This window comes from Stegodyphus dumicola, chromosome 4, assembly GCF_044657685.1.
Source record: "Stegodyphus dumicola isolate Sdum_Otavi_A_Nest chromosome 4, ASM4465768v1".
In the NCBI taxonomy this organism is placed as follows: domain Eukaryota; kingdom Metazoa; phylum Arthropoda; class Arachnida; order Araneae; family Eresidae; genus Stegodyphus; species Stegodyphus dumicola.
In genome coordinates, this window is record NC_140771.1 from 240,712,953 (window position 1) to 240,738,284 (window position 25,332).

A 25,332-nucleotide genomic window follows, 5' to 3' on the forward strand; every position below is an offset into this window, starting at 1 on the left:
GATCAGTGCTTTTCATATCAATCTACATTGAAATACTCAATTTCAAAAACGCTTTCCGAAACTTATATTTTATTTTTAGCTATATGCAAATGTAACTAATCGTAATGATTTCGTTCTTGAATTCGCGTAGTAACTGTAAATATGATTTTCAAATTTAAAATGAAATATCGCGGTGAATTTTTATCGCACGGAAAACACACGTATTCTATTTTATTTTTTAAATAAGTGTAAAATTTTCTTAAATACAAATACTGAAATCAGGAAGCATAGAAAAAGTTATATTTCGTAACTTTTTACAAAATTTATTTCTTTAAATTTATAGAGTTTGACTTTTTCTAGTAGAAAACGTCCAGCAGAGTGAATTATTGCTGTAAAGTAATAACAGAGCCTTGAAAAGGTTTAAAACAACCTTTTTAATTCAAATAGAATTTGAACATAAACCCACTTCTCGTGCTTCACAGTATCGGTCACCTCTTGTGTCGATAAAGTAACAATCAAATTCAGATTTAAAACTAAGCCTAACAGTCCAAGAATACACAATAGATTTTAAGTTCTAAGTTGGCTCAGAACTTCTCACCGGCGTAACAGTTCAGCGTCGGCAGCAATCACGCAAAGCCGAAAAAGGCTAATCTTTGGAATATGGTAACAGGTAGTTTGGCGACATTTTGGTAAGGCGATAAAGGTTACTAGCTAGGACTTTAGCAGCGTACATGGATAAAGTCAAGAGTGTGCGCAGTGCCATTTTTGTGTAATTCTGTGATTTTTTTTAAGTGAAAATAGGTCGACGTGTACATGGATGATACCGTGTATGTGCAATTCTTAAAAACGCGGCAAGCAGTGGGCGATTCTGCACTTATTATAAAGGGTCTTTAACCCTTCTCAAGTTTTATTTACTGTCTTGCGAACTCGAGCGATTATCCGATTATTCGCTCATCAGTTCTTAAGATTCTTCAACTTCAACTGTAACTTAAAAGTACGTAGCACAGAATCTTACAAACTGATTAATACCTCGATATTATATTCTTTCCTTCGATCATAATCCAGTTTTGCTCCAGCTTTGACTGTAATTTCTCCAGACTTAGGATCGACATCGAAATCATTAAATGCCCCCTTTTGAATTCTGTAAGATATTTCGGCATTAACACCCGTGTCGGCATCGGTAGCAAGAACTTGTTCCACTGTTGTACCTAAAAAGAAAGATAAGTTTAATAATATGCCATCGGCTGTTCAAATGAAGCGAGCAAAAGGGAAAAAGGTTTCACGATTTTATAATGTAAATATTGTTGCGAATTTTGTATATATGTAAATAATTTTTGTGAAATTATATGCGAAACTGTAATGTTTTTTGTGAAATATAACACGAAATGATTCAGAGAGACTAAGCACTGCCGAAAAAATGAGATTAAAGGGGGAGAGTCTATTTAACATATAAATGGATATATCGCTAAATTGGCGAGGTATCTTCAAGCTGGCGAAGGTCTTGGCGACTTTTTTTTTTTTCTTTGCCAGCTTTCACGAGAAATCACCAAATGTCGCTCGACGTGGCGACCTTTTGGCGACTTTCTGGGCTGCTTTCTGTACAACTGCAATTGGTAATTGTGACTGAACAAATCTAATTGATCCCTATATGTAACTATAACCATATTCAACCCTATTTCCAGAAGTGCAAAGTGCTAGAGATTTCGAAGAGAGCATCAGTTCTCATTTGCTAATTCAGCGTGAGTTCGGAGTACTGATATATCTCCGAGTTAGCTTTCATTGTAGAGGCGCTTTTTAATGCATTATGTTTAACGTTTTTAGTAGTTTGAAGTGCAACTACTGATTGTTATCTCTGATACTGAGAAGAGCTGCACGAGTATTTTTGTGGAACGTTACAGAACTATAAAGTGTTTTTTCTGGGAAAATAAATTTTATCAAGCTATTCGGTGGATGTATTCAATCCATTACGAAATCGTACGCCCGCAGCAATATGAAGTAAACGTAACTTCTATTTTAAGTATGGCTTAAATTCATGTTTTCAGTAGGTCAGTCGTTTCGTCTTTTGTTGGTCTCCTGGATTTGTCGAATTCCTGTAAAATCATTAAATATCTTAATTCCACACGTTAGTTTTAACAAAGGCTGCCAGGGAAGTATGTTTTATGTCAAAGCATATGTAATTATTTTATTATAAACATTACACATTCAATTATACAAAGAAATAATCGTTTTCAATTACCATGCTATTCTATGTATTCTTTATATTTTACCACTATGCTATTATAAAAAATAAATAAATTCTTAATCGAAACAATGCAATATTTTTGAAGTGAATCAGAAACTTCGCTTACTCAAATGGAATTTCTTTTTTTTTTTTTTTTTTCCCAGGGCGAGGGAAGACGGGCTGAATGTTAAACAAATGTTAAATATGCAGAAAATATACAGGTGGTTATCAAAATAATAGAAACACTGTAGATTTATAAACTCTTTATTAATATGGCGTATGACCCCCCTTTGACATGTAATGCAACTTGGATTCGCCTGGGAATCGATTTATACAAGTGCTAAATAGTGTACAGAAGAATATTATACAATTTTTTCATGGAGATATTTGAACGTTCCGGGACAGATGCTGGTGGGGGTTATCAACTCCGAATCGAACGCTGTAAAACAGAACATAACGGTTCCATTATATTGAGTTCGGGGGACTGTGCGGGCCAAGGTAGATGTTTCACTTCATCCTCATGTTCATGATCGGACAAGTCTCATTGCATGAATAGGAGCATTATTATTCTGGAAAATTCTCTCTCCTGCAGGATCATGGGATGGATCTAGTCAGCTAAAATTTCTCTATAATTCGTCCCAGTAATCCTTTCTTGCAGAGTTACGATTGAACCAGCAGAAAAACACAACATGGCTGCCCATACCATGACAGATCCATCTCTGGGTGAGACAATCCCCATCATACTCACGTTTGGCATTAACCATGCGGGAAAAGTGATTTCGGAATTGCTGCTGTGTCTTAGATTTTGTGTTTATGAAGGGACTTCCTAACTGTAATCATTGAAACTGGGACTGATTGAGCTGTGTAGTCACTTTGGCTGCAGTTGTTTCCTTTTTAGACAACTGCTTCAATACCCGTCAATCTCTTACTATCAGCTTCTCCTTCCGTCCACTATTTTGCTTTGCCGAACTTCTCTTATCGCGCTGTGTGTACGCTGTCCATGACTTTAGACACTGTCCATGACTTTAGACACTGTCCATGACTTTAGACCTCTAGATAGTCTATAATAGTTCGGATGTTTCAGTCACAGTTGCTCCAGCCAGTCGGGCTCCTACAATATGGCCTCTTCGAAACTCTGTGAGGTCTGACATTTTACGCTTTTGACGAAAATCCAAGACGTATACAACCAACTTCTAAAGTCTAGTCTAGTCTGCACGGTTATTGCCGAAGTGTCGCGCAGCTGCGCAACTTATCCGGCTCTTGAAAATTAAGCCCGAAGGGCGCAAGACTTTGAATTTTTCATGACAAGTTTCAAGGAGGTCAAAGGTGGCTACAGGGGGCGACCATGAGTCGCAAGGCCAAAGAGTGGCGCGCGCATCAAGAAATTTGCAAAGCAGGAGCCGTGAGGATCTGTATGATGTGTTTGCGTTGTATCATAAAAGAAGTCACAGACATAATCCAATAGATTCAATCATGATATCTGAATTAATATATATCATAACAATTAAACATAAGCATACATTATTATATAAAAACAAGTGAAAAGAACATACAAACTAAGCATACAATATAATAAATGAGAAATAAAATAAAATACACTATACACTATATACAATATATACAGGCACTGTGCATTCCCATCATGATAATTTTACGTGGGAAAATTTAAGTCCCTGGCGAGGTGGGCCGCGAGCGGTCTAAGTGCAGCATCTTCTTCAAGAATAACATAATCTAATACATTTAAATCAGTCATATGGTTGCATTCTTGTGCCTTATTGAAGAATTTATTATTTGCTTTGTGTAGATATGTTTCTACAGATTCCATTTTCAGATCATTGTGCAGGGTTTGATTCGAGACATAATAGTGAGCATTTGTTATCCTTCTAAGTACTTTATTTTGAATAATTTGTAGCGTGTTCAACTCCTTTTTCTGAACTGTTGCCCAGGCCGGAGAAGCTACCTTCTACTTTTATGATACATACTTCTATATTAATAAAAACTGGTAGCTAGGATTATATTTTATTGCTTACGAAACGCATTCTTAAATGTCACTTTTATTTACAGGTGTTCCCATTATTTTGATAGCCACCTGTATGTGAAAAAAGCATTGAACTGCCAGTTTGAAATAAATAGTTTACATAACAGAGAACTTATATAATTTCTTTACATGATTACAAAAAAAAAAAAAAAAAAAAAAAAAAAAAAAAAGACCAGTTTTTAAACAAACATGATGGCAGAAAACTTGAACAAGCTTTCTCCAGCTAATTGCAGAACAGTATCATCTCATAAACAAAAATAAAATTGTAGCTTAAGAAACTAAAAAAGTAAAATATCTTTTAAGATAAAGTTCATTAATTATAACTGTTCGTTAACTTCTTTTAAATTTTAAAGCTATAATTTTACTATTTACTAATAACATTCATAACGTGATTTTTGATATTCATAACATGATGAAAATTTGTTAATCAAAAGTTCATTAAATTCTCACGAAATATGGAATAAAAAAAACTTCGAATGTTAAAATTCTGACTTCAAGGTGCACGTGTTCGATGGAGGACTATTGTGTTCGAAATTATGTGGCTCTAAACGCCGTCGTTTTTCTATAATGTTAGGAACGAACAAATATACATACATACACATTCTTTCTTACTTAATGACAAAGAATACTTAGAAAGATTTGGAGTATAATAAGCAGCAATGCAATCGTGTTTCAGACTACATTTTTTAGTTTCTATATATTCCCCGTATAACGAGCACCTTAACTCTTTTTTTTTTTTTTTTACAAAGAAAGAAATACATGTGTGATGTTCTTATCTTCTGAAGTCATTCATTAGAAGATTTTACCCAGGCTTTCGAACAATGGTATAGGAGTTAATAAAACGATACGTATGTGGAGGATATGCTTGAAGAAGTAAATAATTCTGCAAAGAGGGTGTGTTGTGTTCAATGTAGTGTGCACAAGAATGTTATTCTAGGGTTTTGAGAAAAGAGAGACATTATTTGAGGTAAGAGTGTGTGTGTATTGAGAATACGGCAAAGCACACTAGGGCTATCTGCCTAAGGGGAGGGATGCCTTTCGTGGAGGACTTTCTAAGGGAAACTGGCTCGTATACACGTTACACATGGGGAAAACCACGAAAACGCCCATGCAGCCAGCCCGTTCGCGGGATTCGAACCTCGGACCGAACTACCAGTGTTCAGCGATTTTACCGCTCGGCCGCTGGTGGGCCTATTTGAGGTAAGAATGCACTTCCAACTCCAATAAATTGGCCCTATTAGCAGCTAGATGTTTTCTCTTTCTATGGTTATCTTAAGCCGTGATATTGATGTGCACATCGAAGGTAATGAAGGAAAAAGAAGAAATAGCGCGCGAGTGGATAATAAAAGCCTGGAATGAAATTAAATTAATATAATTCAAAAGACATTAAAAATTTAGATAGCTAACAATCTAGATGGAAACAGAAGATGATTATTTACTTATGAATCAGAATAATAGTGATGGCGAAGATAAAACAGAATTTGATGACGAGCTTGAAGATATGACGACGAACGGAAGACGAATATAACGAAATTTCATGTTATAAGGAAATTTTTAAATTTATAAAGAATGTCATTTCTTATAAACAAACAGTCTTCTGTTCAACTTACTTAGTTTTAAATAAGTTCTGCTTTATCTTAGACATAGCGATAAGTTGATACGTCCGCTCGAGGATTTGCAACAAGTTACACAAGATACAACTCCGCAACGTTAAAAACAAACAAACAAATCTTACGTTACTAAAGTATTTGACTACCCCATACCTCCACGCAAATTTTAGAGTGGTTGCCCATGCTTTCAATGAAGTGATCAAACATCTCAAATGGTAATTTACGTACATGTAAAATCTAATTGTTGCATGCTCATCTTTTCCTTATTTTTAAATCTTATATCTGACATGTAACGCGAATCCGTAAATTTCGATCTTATATTTTGTATCACAATTGCGCGTTATACTTCGGAATATACGGCAAATGCATTATGCAGTCAAATTAATGATTGTTGTTAAAATATTAAAAATACGTAATGTTTCTCGTAATTGTTGGTAAGACAAAAAGTTTTAAATAAAATAAGAATAAATATTTATTTCAATACAAGTAACGAAAGAATATTTGACATAATTATCATACCCGGTGTGGAAGATTCCGGAACAATCGCAGTATAGGTGGATTTTTGAAATATAGGCTCATTGTTGTTCGCATCCTAGAAGAAATAACAGTATGAACTTTTTTTTTTTTTTTTTTTTTTTAATTTAAAATGGAAACTTCTGTTAGTACTTTTCTGTGACATTTGGAAATAAACAAGTATTTTTAGAAATGATTATTATACATAGTTACATGATCGAAATATAAATATAAAATATGTTAAATATTATAAAAATATACATTTTGTCCAAATTTTAAACATATTTTGAAGAAAATCAAACCTATACCTTAACGGTGATTTTAACTGTAGTGGTAACAACTCCATTTCCACCATCACTCGCTTGGACAGTTAGCAGAATTCTAAAAAGAAGAATATGCAAAATGTATAAGTGAATTTAGAAACGCGATATAAATTACCTTAGCTTCCAGAAATTAAGCATGCGACAATAAAATCAGTAAAAATGGAAAAGCATTATGTACAAAGATGAAATCGATGCTTAATTTTCGTAAATTATACTATAACGTCCCATTTGGATGAGTGTTCTGCTTGTTGAAGGCCACATTACTAGTTGTTATTCAATGATAAGCGCTCCTGTCCACAGCTTTGTTTTTATTCTTATCGATAATGCTGACACGCCAGTGTAGGCTTAAGAGCTAACTTCCGCGTTTAAATATCTGTGCGTAGCCTTTGCCAAGTAGTTACTTAGGTTAAGTTCACGCCATAAATACTTGTTGATTTGTGAGTTCCAGGTATGTCTTCTGTTCAACTTACATAGTTTTAAATAAGTTCTGTTTTATCTTAGACCTAGCGATAAGTTGATACGTCCGCTCGAGGATTTGCAACAAGTTACACAAGATACAACTCCACAACGTTAAAAACAAACAAACAAATCTTATGTTACTAAAGTATTTGACCACCCCATACCTCCAGACAAATTTTACAGTGGTTGCCCATGCTTTCAATGAAGTGATCAACCATCTCAAATGGTAATTTAGCCAGGGCAGTTTCCAAATGCATGAAGGAAGTAAACGTGTAGAGACAGCACACCCACGGGCATCCCAGAGATTTTCAATGGGATTCAGGTCGGGGGAAATGAGGAGACCAGTCTACACGAGAAATGCCTACTCTCTCCAGGTACTCATTGACGATATTAAATGAAGAAACGAAGACCAACTGCTGCTGTGTAGAATCTCTAAATGAGAATAAAAATACACGAATTTTACCATCGCCAAGAGGCAAGAGTTGTACCTGTCTTTGGCTTAAGCATTGGACACAACGAACTGACATCCGCTGTTGTTACTGCTGTGACTTCTCTCGCTTGTCTGACAGAAATATCAGATCAAGTCAATGAATTTTACTGTGGACCAAAGAAAGAAGGATTGTGTCTGTTGTTGGCTTAGATGTTGTACGCACTACGGTATGAATTTGTCAACTCCGTCGCAGTTTCAGTTCTCCCATGCCGCAAAAACAAATATCCAAGCCTTTTCCGATGTTTGAATTGGGTTCAAAGGCTATGACAGCCGGGGCTTTTGGCATGATGCCAATAAGGCAGCAATTAAATGCTTTATTGGTACTAAAATAGTATCCAATAAATTATGAAAATTTTAAAGTGTCTTCTGATTAGGAAATAAGGATACATCATGCCAACAAGAAGGCAATTAAATGCTTTATTATTACTAAAATAGTAATTTCTAACAGATTATGAAATTTTTAAAGAATCTTCTGATTGGGAAATAATGAAATACCAAATGAAACTGACTCTAAGGGAACATACAGTAGGAGCAGATTTTATGTAGTAAAAACAATTTCAGAGATTCCATAGTACCGGTTTCTTCAAAAATAAAATCTATGCTATATTATCATTGGTTTTCTTAAGAAGTTATCACATACAGTGATGATAAAAGGAACTTTCCGAGAAGCGCTTTTCTTCCAGCATTAGTTTGAATGAGAGTGTTCCTAACCGAAAACGTTACGCTCAGCTGTATGTTTCGTGTATGTAGCCGGGACATACGAGGCTCAGAAAAATATTTTATCTGCACTGCACCTCTGTTTCGCAAAGGAGAGGAAGAAGAGAATATATTTCTGGCAAGACTTCGCATAGACCAACCAACTAGATTTTCTGGAAATGAAGATTCCCGGAAATATTTCTTCCCACGCGCCCAAAAGCTGATAGTTGTTTTAAGGCCACATCTGCTGACCACCCAGCATTTTTATCGCTTAATTTTCATTATTAATTTACATAAAAAAATTCTAAATAAAGCAAGTTTTTGAAAACACAGAGTTTTATGGCAAATTACATAATCAAGTTAAACATAAAGAAAGCTTTAAAAAATAGCTTCAACGTTACACGATTCTTTAAACAGATATTATTAAGCTAGAAACATTTATGCATAAAAAAAAAATAATGCAATACAGAATATGCCAAACTGATACACCAGTTAATTACTTACAAATCTGTTTTGAGAGCAGAAACATCCAAGCCATTCCTTTGAGTAACAGATATCTCCCCTGACCTGCCGTCGATGGCAAAGATGTTGTGACTGTTGCCAGCAATGATAGAATAAGTAACAACAGACGTTGAATCAGCGTCCACAGCCTGCAATGTTAATTTGAAAAAAAAAAAAAAAAAAAAAAATCACGTGTTATAACCTCTTTATGGTTAGATCATAAATTTACCTCGAACAATATTACATTATTAATTTACCTGTACGCGAAGAGGTGTATCGAATTTCAATGCTCCTTCGTCTATACTGGCAGAATAGGATTCGTGAAGGAAATTTGGGGCATTGTCATTGGCATCCGAGAGAGCAATTGTCAGAGGAACGACAGTCGCCAGACCTTTTCCCATTTCATCTACAGCCTGATAAGATAGGTAGTAAGTTGGTCTCGTCTCAAAATCCAGACAGTTACCGGAGCCTGGAGTCTGACAGGGAGCAACGGTGATTACGCCTGATGTTTCGCCCACTTGGAACCTTCGAAAAGAATATTTTACTGATCACTCTGCGAAGTGCAGAATGAATATGCGTACACGTAAGACTAAAACATATGTAAAGCAATATTCTAACTTTAATTTGCAATAGTCATTCAATTGTCTATTTTAATTTGAGCATTTCTTTGTTCTGTTTTAAAAATAGTTATTGATTATAATAAATTGCATCATTTCAAAAATGAAGGCATGTCATATGATCCTTACGTGATGCTAGCGATGGAGTCACTTATGTAAGTCTATATAGATAACAATGATTTAAATTTGGAAACCGAAACTTATTATTAACCAATATGGATTAGATGTGAACTGAAACCAACTGCGAGAATAAAAAAAAAATTAAAATCGGCCATGATTGCAACCACTTCTTTATGAACCAGTGGATGTCTTCAGCTCCACTGATACAGGGCATTTATGACCCACTGTTTACATAATACAATAGAGATATTAAAGTGAGATAAATGCAAAAAGGTAACTGTAGCAAATAACATGTACATTTACAATCAGAAACTAATCAAAGTAAAAATGGGAAACTCCCAGCACTGATGAGAGATCGTTCTGCAAAACTTAGGAGTTTCTGAAGTCACATAACACTCGGACAGAAGAGCGTGTTACCGTTCGAAAATAAAAATTGTCATTGGTGGGGAAGAATCGATTAATTATACGGATTTGAAGTTCCTCTTTTAAGAATTCATTACAATCTCCTTCGTCTAAAATATGTGAGTACCATGTTTTGCTTTCATTTACTGCATGCCAGTCAAAGCCGGCGCTAAACAATTTGCCCCTACCGTAATATCAGTGAGTCACAGCACAATTCTGTTGCGGAATTGTGCGTTATGCCCCTAAATTTTAAAAATTTCACTGCCACTAAATTTTGCTGTTTAGAGCCACTTCTGAGTTTTACAAAATTTGCCATCCCTAAATTTTGCTATTCGATGCATCTCTAAATTCTATAAATTTTGCCGCCCCGTGCGACCACAACAATTGCACCAGCTCATGCGCTACCTCTTCTCTTGAAGATGGGAGAGAGGTGGGAAGATGCCCAGTCAGAAGGAAACCATCCATGAAAACAACCCACTCCACCATCAATGTTTTTGAATGCAAATAAGGGGACAGATCTATGTTTGGAGAAACATTACGATGAAACCAATCAGAAATCGTAAAAGGCAGTCTTAAAAGTAGTTTTGAAGCAAAAGTGAAAAACAGGGGCAGGGGGTATCTGAACCGTTTCAGATTTTAACGGTGGCTCAAAAGGTTTGTTAAGATTTTTTCGCTGTCGCTGAGTTTGCGGTCTGTCAGCTGCTTTTGCACTCACACCTGCTAACTCTTTTTTTTTTAGATCTATTATTAAGCACCATTTTCTTCGCACTTACAAAATATACAGTTCAACAGCAAAATCACAAAAGATTTAAAAACAAGCACATCTTTAAAATTTTCAATAGGTAGTCTCACGCGCTGTAGATAAAAATGTTTTTAAGTCCAAAAGGGCTTTGTGTCTGAAGGACTATTGTTTCGTTTTGCGATTTTGCGTTGGTTCACTATAAATGTCCGTTTCACTTTTCAAACTGCTGCCACCAAATGTTACAGCCCTGCATTATATTTGAAGAAATTAAATAATAAAAAATCTGCATAAATGTATGCATATTTCTCGCACTGCGGTAAAACAACGGTACATGGAGCCATCGAATTTTGAATGACGTAATCCTCCTACGAATATGGGCATGTGGAAGACCAAATTTGAAATTTGAAATTTGTTTTATGATCGATTTCCTATTTTTTAAAACTTTAAAGAATTTTCGATTAACAAACTCAAGGATTTCAAAGCGAGCAATGGCAACGTTGTGCAGAAAAAGCATTTTTATCTCCAGCGACGTGAGTCTCTGTATCGGAAATTCTAAAGATGTGCTCTTTTTAAAACTATTTTGAGATACTGCTGTTTAACTGAATTTTATGGTTTAAATGCGAAGAACGTGATATTTAATAAATAAATGTAACGCACAAAATGTTAAAAAAAACGCAAACGCCCCTTTGGACGTAATTTAAAATCTGAAAACTTTCAGATTCCCCCCCCTCGCCTTAGAGTGTTGCCACTGTTCTCTCTGAAATCTTTGCCAAAAATTTGTTAAAGTTTTACAAAATAAGAAATAGATAATAAAACAAACTCGAAATACAAAATTCGGGCTTCCAGATGCCCATGTTCGGATGAAGGACTAAGTTGTTCATAACTGGATGACTCTAGGTACCGTTGTTTTTTCACAGTGCGGGAAATATACTACATACATTCCTGTAGATTCTTCATTATTTAGTTCCTTTAATATAATATAGGGCGATAACATTTGGTGGCAACATTTTGGAAAGTGATACAAGAATGAATGAATGTATAATGTCTGTAATTCAAAAGTATATAAGAAAAAGAATGTTGTGAAAATAAACTGTTAAAATCCAAATTTTACATATAACTGAATGCATTTAAAAATTAAGATAAACACTGAGACAGATAATGTTTCCTTCTTCTGCACTTGATAGCCTAGTAACAACATTGAATTATTTAATTTCATGCTTGTTATAATGTTAAGAGTACGGATATTCAGTAACATACTTTTCGGCTCCATTTCCAAAAATAGAATACACAATTCCTGCTTCACCAAATAATTTTGTATCCCTGTCGGTGGCCTGTAATAAAAAAAGAAAAAAATAAATGAAAAATTAAATTTTTTTAAAGAGTTTCATCTTTTTTGTTATTAAATTGCGTCAGTTAAAAATTACGTTTTTTGGAAGAAAGCTTTTAAACATAATAGATTTTTCATCACAAAGTCAAAATTAACTAATTTTTAAGATCCTAATTAGCTTGAATTTTATAAAAATTAATTACTTTTAGCGATTATAGAAAATACATTTCCAGAAAACTTAATTGTTTAATACAAATACAGTAAGACCCCGCTTAACGCGAGGGATACGTTCCATCAAAGTACAGCGTAATGCGAAACAGCGCTAAACGAGGCTATCTTTACATGTAAATATTGGGGTTAGGGGAAGATGGCTAGAAAATTGGTTAGGTATTAAATTTAAAAAGTATGTTTTTTTAATAAAAATAAAACCAAACATTTATTTCTTAAAGCCCAAATTAATACCACATTATTATTTCTTGCAAAAATAAAAACAAAATATAAATAACAAAACGAATATTCTTAAAAAAAAACAAATAAAATTCTAAGTCAGTCATATTTAGTTAGCCTTCCGCGTTTCCGGTGTTCTGTTTTTTGTGACAAAAGCATCTAATGTTGTTTGCCTTTTTCTTTTGCGTTGTTCTCTTAAAAGTTCTTCATAAACGGATAGAGCATCTCTAACACCACGCCTTACTTTTGAGCTCCTGTCAAAATTCGGATCATTTTCAATGAATTGATCCATTATTTCAGTTATGGTAGACAAACTCCTTTTTACAAACGCCATCGAAAGTTCTTTTTGCTCTTCTTCTGAATCACTGCTGTGAACATTTTTGTTTTCTTCTTGTTCAGTTAATTCCTTGAGCTCATCATTAGAAAGACTAGCCTCTGCTTCTTGAATGATTTCTTCGACATCTTCCACATTTACCCCTTCAAAATATGTCTGTACAATACCGCACCAAACAAGAAATACAAGTACACTCTTTCGGATATGTATTTGAAACCTATGGCTACATAATATTTCGGGGAATCCCCGTATGCTGCGAGCGATTTCGTGGAATCCCCGGGTTGAAATAAAAGAGCGCTAAACCGAAACAGCGCTAAACGAAACAGCGTTAAGCGGGGTCTTACTGTACCCTTAATTCATTGCATATATGCATACACCGTATCCAGAAGAGCTCTTACCCTTTTTTGTTTTCACAACCGTTGATCTTAGGTATAAAATTTCAGTCTAAAATGCTTTAAATGATGCTAATATTTGTGGTTCCGCATTATTGATTAAAAAAAAATTAATTAAAAAAATGCAATTTTAAAAATTACGAAACCTAACTTTTCATATGTTTCCTTGGTTTGAATACTCATAAGATATATTCTCTCTCCTTTCTGCATGCCTTCGTGATGTAACGGTAGCACATTCGATGTGTATTCGAGAGGTCAGGTTCGAGTCCCGGCGAGGGAATTGCATATTTTTTCATATCTCCTGCTTAAAATAACTTAATGACTCTACAGTGGCACCCGAACTAAAAGGGGAGTACATAACGTATTTTCTCATTCCTTTCTGTTTGCCTTCGTGGTGTAACGACAGCACAGTCGAAGCATATTTAAGAGGTCCAGGTTCGAATCCCGGCAAGGGCATTGCATATTTTTATGTCTCCTGCTTCAAAATAACCTAATGTCGCTACATATTCATTATAAAAATAAAAACAAAAAGGTTTGATTTCTTAAGACCAAAGAAAAAAATATTTAATTTCGAAATTTTGGACATTTGAAGTCATTTTCAAATTTTCTTGAAGGGTCGATTAATAAATAAATTAAAATAATTCGAGATTGATTTTCTCTTTAAATGTAATTTAATGATATTTTGACTTTTACTTTTTTATGATTTTGTTATATTCCATATGCTAAAAGCATTTTGACAAGTTTTCAAGTGCTAGCGTTATTAGTGCTTTCATGCAGTTTTATTACTTTAGAATCATAATAAAGTAATCATGAAAAAAATAATTGAATTAGAAACATATTTATTTTTAATTTAGGCAGATAATGTTATCACAATAATTAATATAGATGCTTAATTTTTAAAATTTGGGATTTTGACTTCATTCCCAGCTTGTTTTGTGGGGTCGGTTAATAAATAAATTTAAATAATTCGAGGTTCATTTTTCTTCTTAGATGTCATTCAATTATATTTTTGCAATATATTAAGTTATAATGGACTAGATATAAACTAAGTAATAATGTACTAGTGTGTAAATATAGTAATAATGGATATAAACTACAGTAATAATGTACTAGTGTGTAACATTCTCTAGTTTATAATTTTGTCATACCTGGTAAACCAAAAACTGTTTGACACAAATAATGTATAAAAGTTTATTTATTCATATTCACATGAAGTTTTTCAGCTTAAATTTGTGAAATAATGTAACGCTTTATCTACGTGCCAATACTAAAGCTAGCCAGTGTCTTTTAGAAAACGAAATCTCTAAAACTACGAATAAAATTTCCCTTTTTTGGGGGGAAAAACATGTTCAGTACATTCAATAACATTCTACATAGAATTAATCTATTAACATTGGAAATCTTTCTTTAAATTAATATTCTATTTTTATTATGTGCAAATGGAAATTTTCGCTTTTAAATTTATGTACAAAACCTAAATCTTTGCCATTCGAGGGTTATATTTTTGTAGCCTTTTTTTCTATAATACATATAAAAAGTTATATTTCTTTATTTTTATAAAACTGATTTTAAACTTTAAAAATGCCAGAACATGAATATTTGTGGCGTTTAAAACACTTTTGTAATTAGGGGAATATATATGTGTGTGTGTGTGCAAATACAAAATTAAGGTAAAATTATGTAAATCAAAATTATAATTTAAATTAGCAGTAGACCCTTAATTCATGAATTTTAAATTGGATATTTCCTCTCTGTTTCTAAAAATAGAAATAACTTTTCCTGGAATGCGTCAATTCTAGATCAATCCATATCATATTACTTATCCATACCATATGGTATAACGCTTATGACGTAGCTGATTCAAAACTTTTGAAAACTTTCTCTTAATAAGCTGCAATACTAGTATAGCTGCGCACTTTTGCTTCTACCTCTGTTCTCGTTAAGACGTTGCTTCGCTGCTCTCTTCCTCTCGAAACAGTATCAAAACCGTAAATGTTCTTGAATAGACATGATTAGAGTGCCAAGTGAAGTCTGGCCGCTTTTCAATGTGGATCAACATTTCTATTTGCTTTCTAACACATACACGCGCATATTTCTATATTTATCTATCTATCTCAATATGTGTGTGTGTGTATGTGCGTGCGTCTCTGAAAAACGGCTGCGTAAATAATATAAATTTAAAATAACATCGTATCTTATTTTTAGCATGTAAAATGACAAAAAAAAGATTTTGCAGAATGCAGAATGTTTATACAAATATAAAAATGCAATACTTGTTTTATAGACTAGGGCTTCTTATCTAAAAATATCTTAAAGATTAAATTATTTGATTTAACTTACAGTTATTGTATCAACCACGGTCCCTGCAGGAGCATTTTCAATTACGGTGGCTTTATATTCTGGCTTTTCGAATCGAGGCACATTATCATTTGTGTCTACGATATTCACTGTAACTGTACCGGTTCCAGACAGCTGAGGATTTGTGAACGCTTCTTTTGCTACAACCTGAAAGAAGTCATCATTGCTATTATACAACTCAAAAGCAAATATTGGTTTAAATATCTTAATTCTCTTTTATAAGAAGTATTGAACAGGTATATTTTTAAAGAGTTATCTCGTCCTCAGCTAGTTTAAATAAATAATTAAAGTTATCATGATTAAATCATGTTGCCTACAACAAAGAAAGGAAAGGGAAAAAATATTAAGAAACAAAAGGAAGACTGTTATAGATGAGGTTACTGTCTATGACAAATTAAACAAATTTCTAGGAAGGTGCAAGATATATATATATATATATAAAGGTAAAAATTATCATGATTAAACCATGTTGCCTACAACAGCTTCTTCTACAACAAAGAAAGGAAAAGAAAAAATATTAAGAAACAAAAGGAAGACTGTTATAGATGAGGTTACTATCTATGACAAATTAAACAAATTTCTAGGAATGTGCAAGATATATATAAAAAGTTAAAAGTTATCATGATTAAAGCGTGTTGCCTACAACAGCTTCTTCTGCAACAGAGAAAGGAAAGGAAAAAATATTAAGAAACAAAAGGAAGACTGTTATAGACGAGGTTACTGTCTATGACAAGTTAAACAAATTTCTAGGAAGGTGCAAGATATATATAAAAAGCTAAAAGTTATCATGATTAAATCGTGTTGCCTACAACAGCTTCTTCTGCAACAAAGAAAGGAAAGGAAAAAATATTAAGAAACAAAAGGAAGATTGTTTTGAATGAGGTTACTGTCTATGACAAAATAAACAAATTTCTAGGAAGGTGAAAGATATATATATATATAAAAATAATAACTTTTCAAAAGATGATAAAAATTTAAAATTAGATAAAATTAAACAATACACTGACGTTGGTTTTACAAAAATATCAATAATCAACGTAAAATTAACGTGTTTTAAAGACTAAGGTTTGCTTTATTCAAAACTTCAAACCGTTGAATTTTTCTTTAACATATTTGCATGTAATTTTAAAGCTTTATAAGATATATTTTTTTTTTAAATTTGAACACATACAGTCTCCTCGTGCGCCAAAAATGTACTGCACGGGACTTACAAAAGTATATTAACTAAAACATTAGATATCACACGATTAAATAAAACGAACAAAAACACAGAGAACAGCAGTCTAGATTTCCCCAAAACTGATAAGTTCACTGTCCAAGTAGCGCCAAACGTTTTCAAATCGTTCTGCAAGCATCAGCGTCATCGAGGTAGTGCAGGAAAAATTTAAATGCTCCACGTCTTGAGATACGTTTTTTTAACATTCTCATGAATTATTTGATCTTAGATTGAAAGGAAACAGGTAACTTGCAAAATGTACGGTGACCAAAAAAAAAAAAAAAAAAAAAAAAAAAAAGGTGAGGTATTTTAAAATTCATAAAGACTACGAATGCAGTATATGGTAAATAGAAGGAAAGTATTTGCTGCCCTGCATTATAAAATCATATATATTCCTCATTCCACTTAGATAAAAGCTCCTTTTATAATAAAAGGACAATAACTCTTTGGAATGCTAATTTTGATATAGATGGGTAAATTTGAAGTATCTGTAGCTAAGAAATCAGCTCCTTCATTTCCATAAAATCCATGACCACGTACATAAGCAAAACGAACATCAATTTCCCTGTTTCTAAGCGAACTGCCAACTAACAGAGTTTCGATTACTAATTTGTAGCTGATGGTAACATTGTTAAAAAGGTGAAACGGATGAAAAAAATTAGAATATATAAGGTACTTGACGATGCTGCCCCATCATCGTTCATCCGCTTGACGACAAGTTAAATACAGAGCAGTTCTGCATGAAAAGTTGCGAACTGTTTAACTTGGCGCTAAAATTTGGGGTTCCAGATGCCCATATTAGGTTGGAGGTCTACGTTATTCAAAATTGGATGGCTCTAGGTACCGCTTTTCGTAGTGCGACGAACATACATACATTCATCATTATTTAATTTCTTTAAATATAATACAGGGTGATAATATTTGGTGGCAACAATCTGAAAAGTGATACAACGCATTTAATTATTTCGACTCAAAATGCCGTTTCAAGACTAATACCCCATTTGGGACTAACATCCTTTTTAGGCTAATAATTAAGATGATTTCGAGGAAACTTAACGCAACTATATTATAGAGAGTTTTCCTATAAAGATTTGGCGTGAATGCTTTCTAAAATTTAAACTAATTTTTACTGTCGATAATTGGAGAATATTGCTGTAGTTTTCACGAAATGAAATTGATATTGGCGCGGCTATCTACAAATTCTGTAATAAATCTAAATCTAATGAGATAGACTGATGCATCTAATTCTACATCTAATCTTTCAATAGTAAATCTGTTTCAACCAAATACTTTTATTTAGTTTTAAGCCGAACGCATTAGAAAATAAAACAAACAATAATCTAATCAAGTAATTTAATTTATAACATTTCAAGCATATATTTAAAACACAGATCTAAAGAATGTTCTTTTTCTGTTGTTGCCATTTATTATTTATCTAAATCGAATGCTCTGTTACAATTTATTGCGCTGCCACTGATTAGCAGTAAAATGTGTCTATTCAGATCGGAATAGATACTAAAGTAATCTGATAATCCTCAATGACGTTATAACAGCTTGTGATGATTTATCTATTTATTTTTGATAAATAGTTAATTTAGAGTTAAGTAACTTTTCTGTCGCTCTCCTTTTGACCCACGCTTTTCATGCCAGCATGTAAATGAGATAGCGAGCGTTTATTCAGAGTGAGGGAGAAAAAAGTGCTATTTAAGGGAATGTTTCGCAAGTTGATTTTATAGCCTTTTCTGCCTACTTGAGGCCATGTTATTACTTTGACTAAATAGCGATTTAATTCTGTGACGTTGAGTGCTTCTAACCATTAGGCTTGCCTCACCGGTTTTCTACAAACCAGAGCCTTCGCCTTCCTGCGCGTTGGTTTATCCTGTGAGCCGTTAGGATAATCTAACGATATTCTCAACATTTTGGCTTGTGTAAACCCAAGTTGGGTCATTGTCACATCTTTGTATTCAAATAAAAGGGCTGTTTACACTCTTCTTATGACTTTGTTTGTCTACAGTTTAAGATAACAGGATTATCCTTCTATAATTTTCCTATAGTTCATGATTTTATGCTATCAAAGAGAGTGAGACTCTATAAGCTATTTAAAATATATTAAGCTAAAATTTTGTATAATTAAGCAAGAGAAACGTAGTTAAAATATTACAACTTACCAATAGAATAAATTTTCTTTGGTTGGGATTTTCATAATCGAGTGGTCCATTCGCAACACGGATGCTCACCGATGTAGATCCAGTTGCCAAATTAGGTTCTACGCTGAAGATTCCCGAGTCATCAAGGAGTTCTATGTTGAAAACGGAATTTGAGCCCTGAAACCCAATGAAAAAAGATGAGTCAAGGGAGGAATTAAGTACATTAGCATAATGTCTAAAGATCAATCTGATTATCATATAGTCTTGTGTAAAATATTATAATTTTCCCCCCTTTATCGTCATCTGCATGTCATTTCAGCAAATAATCTTTTAATGACTTAATTTTTTTTTACATCTTATTTAAAAAATAGAAATGTGGTTCGCATTTAAATAAGGTACATGCATTTTTTTTTTCTTTTAGAAAACCTAATTTTTATTTTAACAGTTGACAATATTTCGTTATTTCATTGGTATAATAAATTTAATATTTTGATTTGATTGGTTTTATTTATTCATTTCGATTTCTTGTTGTTGCTTTAAGATTTGTACGAGGGCAGTCAAAAAGTTCCCGGAATACCGTTTGTAACTCTTCATTACCCACAATACAGGTACACATCTATTAAATCGCCTTCAAAGTAGGCTCCTTCAGATCACACACTTGCTCCGCCGCTCCTGCCATTGCTGGACACAACGATGAAACTCCTGTTGTGGTACTTTCCGAAGTTGAGGCAGTCGCGTTGGCTTTGACGGCTTCTATGGTGTCAAAACGGTTACCTTAGAGGTTCAATTTGATATTGGGGGAAGAGGCAGAAATATGATGGCTAAATCCGATGAATAGGAAAGCTTATGGAGTAGTGGAAGCTCTTATGCGAGCCATGTCTGCCCAATAATCGATGTGTGGGAGAGAGCATTATCGTGATTCAGTGACCATCCTCCTTGCCATTTGGCGGGACGTTTTCCTCGGATTACCTTCCTCAGTCTTTTCAAAACTTGTGCTTAAAAAGGGCCGTTCACAGTTTGTCCAGCTGGTACAAATTCATGCTGCACAACATCTTCGTTGTCGCAAAACGCAATGAGCATCACTGTTGTTTTGGAGCATATTGTGTGCCATTCTGATGACTGCATCCTTGTCTCCGGGTCGGAAGCGTACATCCAGATGTCGTTATCAGTAACAATTGTCGCAAGAGACATCGGGTCCTCTGTTTTTTTTTTTTTTTTTTTTTTTTTTTTTTTTCAAAACATTCGGCCGCAATCAACTGCCGTCTCCATTTGATCTGGGTTCAGTTGCCACGGGACAGGCTTTGTACTGACATGTTTCGTCTTCAGGATTGCGTGAATGGATTCATGAGAGATTTCCACTTCATCTGCCAACTCGTCGATGGTCATTCTTCGGTCTGACATGATTAACTGTTTCACTTCTCCGACCATTCCTTCGTTCCTGGAGGATGACGGTCTCCGACTGCGGCTGTTGCCTGTCAACGATTCTTGTCCACACCGAAGTCTTGAAAACCACTCGTAAATGGCTGTTTTCTTTAAATAATCGCCACCTTATACTGCTTGTAAGACTAGCAATGTATCTGAAGCAGATTTCCCCAATCTATACATAAACTCGATGTTCGCCCTTTGCTCGCAATTCGACATCGCGCCAACTGATCACTACACACGCCTACCTTCAGCTACACTACCTGTTATGAATTCCGGTAATAAATAAATATAGTGGTGCAAAAAAAAATTAAATTATTTGTAGTGATAAAAAGTTAAAATGAAAATTCCAGGAACTTTTTGATTGACCGTCGTATATCTGTTTTAATCTTTAGATTACTTATATTCAATAGAATTATCTTCAAACCACAGTAAGACACCGCTTAACGCGGGGTATACGTTCCATCAAAGTAGAGCGTAATATGAAACAGCGTTAAATGAGGTTATCTCATCATGTAAATAATGGGGTTAGGGGAAAATGGGTAGAAAATTGGTCAGGTATTTTACCATTAAATTTATTAATTATGTTTTTATAACAATAAAACAAAAATTTATTTCTTACAAATATAGAAACATAATAAACGAATATACATATGAAAATAAATAAAATTATAAGTCAGTATGTTTACATTTCAGATCATTCAGTCTCTTCTGTATTTCCAATTTTCTGCCTTTTTATCAAGAAGGTATCTAATGTAATTTGCGTTTTCCTTTTGTGCTCTGTAAGAAATTGTTGATAAGTGGATAAGGCATCCATAACACTCCGTCTTGTCTTTGAACTCTTGGTCAAAATTTGGGTCATTTTTAATAAGTTGGTCCATAATTTCTGTTAATAGTGGTCAAATTGGTATATAGAAACGCTGTTGAAAGTTCGTTTTGCTCTTCTTCAAAATCACTACTTTCGTTCACTATTAGCAATGTTAGTTTTGGCATTCTTTTCCAAAATAGGCTGTTTCATCAGCATTAAAAACCAATTCTGGAGGATAGTTTCCTCGTTCAATTATTGTTTTTAATGTAGCTGAGAATTCAGCCGCCGCTTTCGTATCACCATTTGCTGCTTTTCTAATCTGTATGTTATGAAGATTATTTCGATGTTTAAATCTATTAAACCATTCTCGACTTGCAACGAAAGTTTCACTTGAGTCACTTGCTTCAACCTGAGTGTAATTAAGAATTCTTCTTCCTTTTTCCATTATAATAGATTGGCTTAACGGCATATTGCGTTCAATTTCGTCGTCAATCCATATCGAAAGTCGTTTTTCCATTTCCTCTATTGTATTATTTGTAGAACGGGTAATTCTCGTTGCAGAGCTTGTCGTAGTTGCCGATGACAGTATTTTTTTATTTATTCTTAAGGATAGTCCTTATTGTTGAAGTTGTCAAATTCAATGCAGCACCAGTTTGAGATTGACGTTCACCAGTATCTAATCTTCTAATCACTTGCATTTTAGTTTCTAGTGAATGCTTTTTCTTGTTTCTTTATTTTCGTGTTTTTTATTATCACCCATAATAAAAACTAAAAATCATAATATTTGTGACTATATCAATCGTTATATTATATAAATTTATACTTACAATAACGTCCACAAATGTTTGAAACGATAAAAATACGTTCGTCGCAGAAAAGAAGAAACACAGATAAACTGCTTCGGATATCGGAAACCTAACGCTGCGTGCAATTTCGCAGAATCCCACAATTCAAATAAAAGAGCGTTAAACCGAAACAGCGTTAAGCGGGGTTTTACTGTACTAATTTTCTATAGAATTATCTTTAGATCACTTATTTTCTGCCTATACCAGCCTCTATAAAAATTTTTCGTAAGGGTTATTCTTCTTGAATACTGCACTGCGTGTCGGAATCAAGTAAACGGGATTTCAATGTAAGGGTAACTAAGAACCTACAATTCTAAGTTAAGTGTCATGTACTTCAGATTTTAGGAGCAAAATAATTTCAGAATTTAGAATGTTATAAAATTCTTTAGAGAAAAAGTTACGCTTTGTAATCATTTTTTCGTGACCTTAATAATTCCCTTAAAACACTTTCAATGATTTTAAAACCATTTAATTCTTTCCATTTAACTTCAGTTATCTACACTGGTGTGCAAAAATTAAGGACAAAGTCGAAAAATTAGCATATCAGCTGAACGAAGAGGCAGAGCGGACAGAAAGACCAGTCAGGAGATTAAGTAAGGTGATGTACGGTAGCACATGCGCAGATATGCAGGTAGACGTAATGGGGGAGTGTCTGAGTAGTATAAAGCATGTTGTCGGTGTAAGATCAGTATTTTTGGCAAAGAGATTGCACGCCGTATAGCAGTTAAAATCACACCGAGTTGCTGCCTCAGCGAGAAATGGCGAATAATCAATCTGTTAGACGACATCTGGATGCTTTTACCCGAGGTCGAATCATTGGGAAGTTGGAGGAAGGCCGCAGTGTGACAAGTGTGGCTGCAGAGTTCGGAATTGCTCACAGCATCGTTTCACGACTTTGGAGACAATTTCAAACTACAGGAACAGCTATTCGGGGGTTTAGTAGTGGTCGTCCACGAGGAATCACACCCGCAGATGACCGGTATATTGCCTTACAGGCCAGAAGAAACAGGCGGCAGACAGCGGGAGAAATCGCTAGACACACGACACAGGCGACTGGACGACCGATATCGCGTTTTACCGTGGCCAGAAGACTGCACGGTGGTGGTCTGTTTGCACGACGCCCTGTACGGTGTGTACCTATAACGCCTGCCCATCGGAGAAGGCGTTCTCTGTGGTGCCGAGAACACCGGAATTGGAGAGACAATGAATGGGGACGAGTACTCTTTACAGATGAGAGCAGATTCAGTCTGAGTAGCGATTCTCATCGCATACTCATCTGGAGAGAGCGGGGAAGCCGCAATCATCCCTCGAACATCATTGAAAGGGACAGGTATGGAGCTGGCGGTGTTCTCGTTTGGGGAAGCATCATGTTTGGTAGTCGTAGAGACCTTCACATCTTCGACGCAGGTTCAGTCATCGGGACCCGTTATTGTAACGAGATTCTTCTTTCATATGTGCGTCTTTTTAGAGGCACTATGGGTCCGCAGTTCCTTTTCATGGACGACAATGCACCGTGTCATCGCACAGTAGCTGCCGAACAGCTCTTAGAAAGTGAGGATATTGAACGTATGGATTGGCCGGCACGATCTCCGGATCTCAATCCCATCGAGCACGTATGGGATTTTCTAGGCAGACGCTTGGCAGCTCGTACCTTACCACCAGTAACGATTCCGGAGCTTCGATTGGCGCTGCAAGACGAATGGGCAGCAATGCCTCAACAACTCATTGACACCCTCTTTCTCAGCATGGGCAGACGCTGTGAAACATGCCTAGCAGTCAGGGGAGATCATATCCCCTATTAAAAACCGGATGTTTCTTGCTGGACACCCATCACAGGGATGTTTCGGCCTTCAGTCGCATTGCGCTCCATGCTACTTTTTCAATAAAGCTTCTTTTTATCTCTTTGATTTCTCTTTTAGTAAGTGTTGCTTACATTACTCATGTCCTTACATATTGGGGATCTTACGGTATTAAATGTGTTGATTTGGAAAGCTTTTGTACAAAGTTATATTGAAAAAACCGTCTCGTCCTTAATTTTTGCAGACCAGTGTATAAGTTGGTATACGGCATAGAAAAACTTTATTCATAAAATGCTGTTAAAACAATTTTATAAATAAAAGCTAATAATAAAGAAAATTCAACTTACACTATCTGTATCTTGCACAAACATGTCCAGGTTAGGTAAAGGAGTTCCATTGGCTACATTCTCGTTCACATTGACAGTGTAACTGATTTTATTGAAAGTAGGCGGTTCGTCGTTCACATCACGGATTGTAATAGTCAAGGCAGCCACTGTCCAAGCTTCCGTACCGACAGCTAGAGCACCATTAGGCAAAACTTCTGTCGCCTGTTTATACAAAAAATTAATAATATTGGATTAAACTTATCTGAAATGCTCATTATACTATATTTAAACACGTGGATATCAAACTATAAGTTTATTGTAAATGATTAATACAGAATGGTCGAGGAAAGCTTCAAACTGAAATAAATTTATGATATCTATGACTTTATGTCGCATTTTATGACTGTATTTTCATAATCTTAATAATCTACCGATAATTATTCACAATATTTTCATAACATCTTTAATGATATATTACTTCGTTCATTCATCGTTGAAATTATATAATTTATAACATACTAAGAGCAAAGAATTAAGAAGAGTACAGATTTATATACAACAATGCAAGCGTAGTAAATTACTAATGAAAAGATGATACTTGGCGTGATATAAAGATGTCTTTTTTGCACGGTGATAATCAAGGGTTTAGAAATTCAATTCCGATACTAAACTATCAGGATAATCTCAACATTTTGGCGCAAACTCAATCTAATTATTTTTGGGCGATGACAAACCAACAATTTGCGAAGAATATTTATTTAGTAGACATTCTGTAATAATAATAATAATAATAATATATACCATGCCAGCAGAAATCCTTACCAAGCCTTTATTTTTGCATACATTAATCGTAGGGCAAGTTTTTGCAAATATTACTTGTTATGAAGAACGGTCATAAAAATACTTTCCCGATACATTAAACCCTATTGGCTGAACCAATCGAAATGAAATTTTAGATACTGTTATTTGAAGTGAAAAAATGTTAACCAACCACCATATTCACCCGATTTGGAACCGAAAGATTTTTTTGTTTTGTTTTGTTTTGTTTTGTTTTGTTTTCAAAAATCAACTTCAGACGAAGGATCAAAGCTATCGCGTCATAATTGACGTTCAAGCCACAATGACACGCATGTTGAATGATATTCCAAACCAGAACTTTACTGACAGTTTCATATGGTTGAAAGAACGCTCTGTACATTG

At 34.5% G+C, this 25,332-nt stretch overlaps 2 protein-coding genes across 4 annotated transcripts in view; one reads left to right on the forward strand and one right to left on the reverse strand.

Moving 5' to 3' along the window:
• The window catches only part of Cad87A (cadherin 87A), a 164,418-nt gene that overhangs the window by 84,920 nt on the left and 54,166 nt on the right, over positions 1–25,332 (reverse strand). For all 3 annotated transcript variants that reach the window (XM_035376800.2, XM_085816133.1, XM_085816134.1), the window contains exons 12-20: positions 24,154–24,354; positions 18,954–19,109; positions 15,552–15,716; positions 11,969–12,042; positions 9,088–9,355; positions 8,834–8,979; positions 6,670–6,742; positions 6,368–6,440; positions 1,009–1,187 (exon numbers count right to left, since the gene is read on the reverse strand). In XM_035376800.2, coding sequence (XP_035232691.1) covers positions 1,009–1,187; positions 6,368–6,440; positions 6,670–6,742; positions 8,834–8,979; positions 9,088–9,355; positions 11,969–12,042; positions 15,552–15,716; positions 18,954–19,109; positions 24,154–24,354 — 1,335 coding nt within the window. The remainder of the gene's footprint in view (positions 1–1,008; positions 1,188–6,367; positions 6,441–6,669; positions 6,743–8,833; positions 8,980–9,087; positions 9,356–11,968; positions 12,043–15,551; positions 15,717–18,953; positions 19,110–24,153; positions 24,355–25,332) is intronic.
• LOC118192048 (calpain-9-like) overlaps positions 1–25,332 on the forward strand; it is a 390,870-nt gene that overhangs the window by 42,946 nt on the left and 322,592 nt on the right. The gene's annotated exons all lie outside the window — the stretch shown is intronic.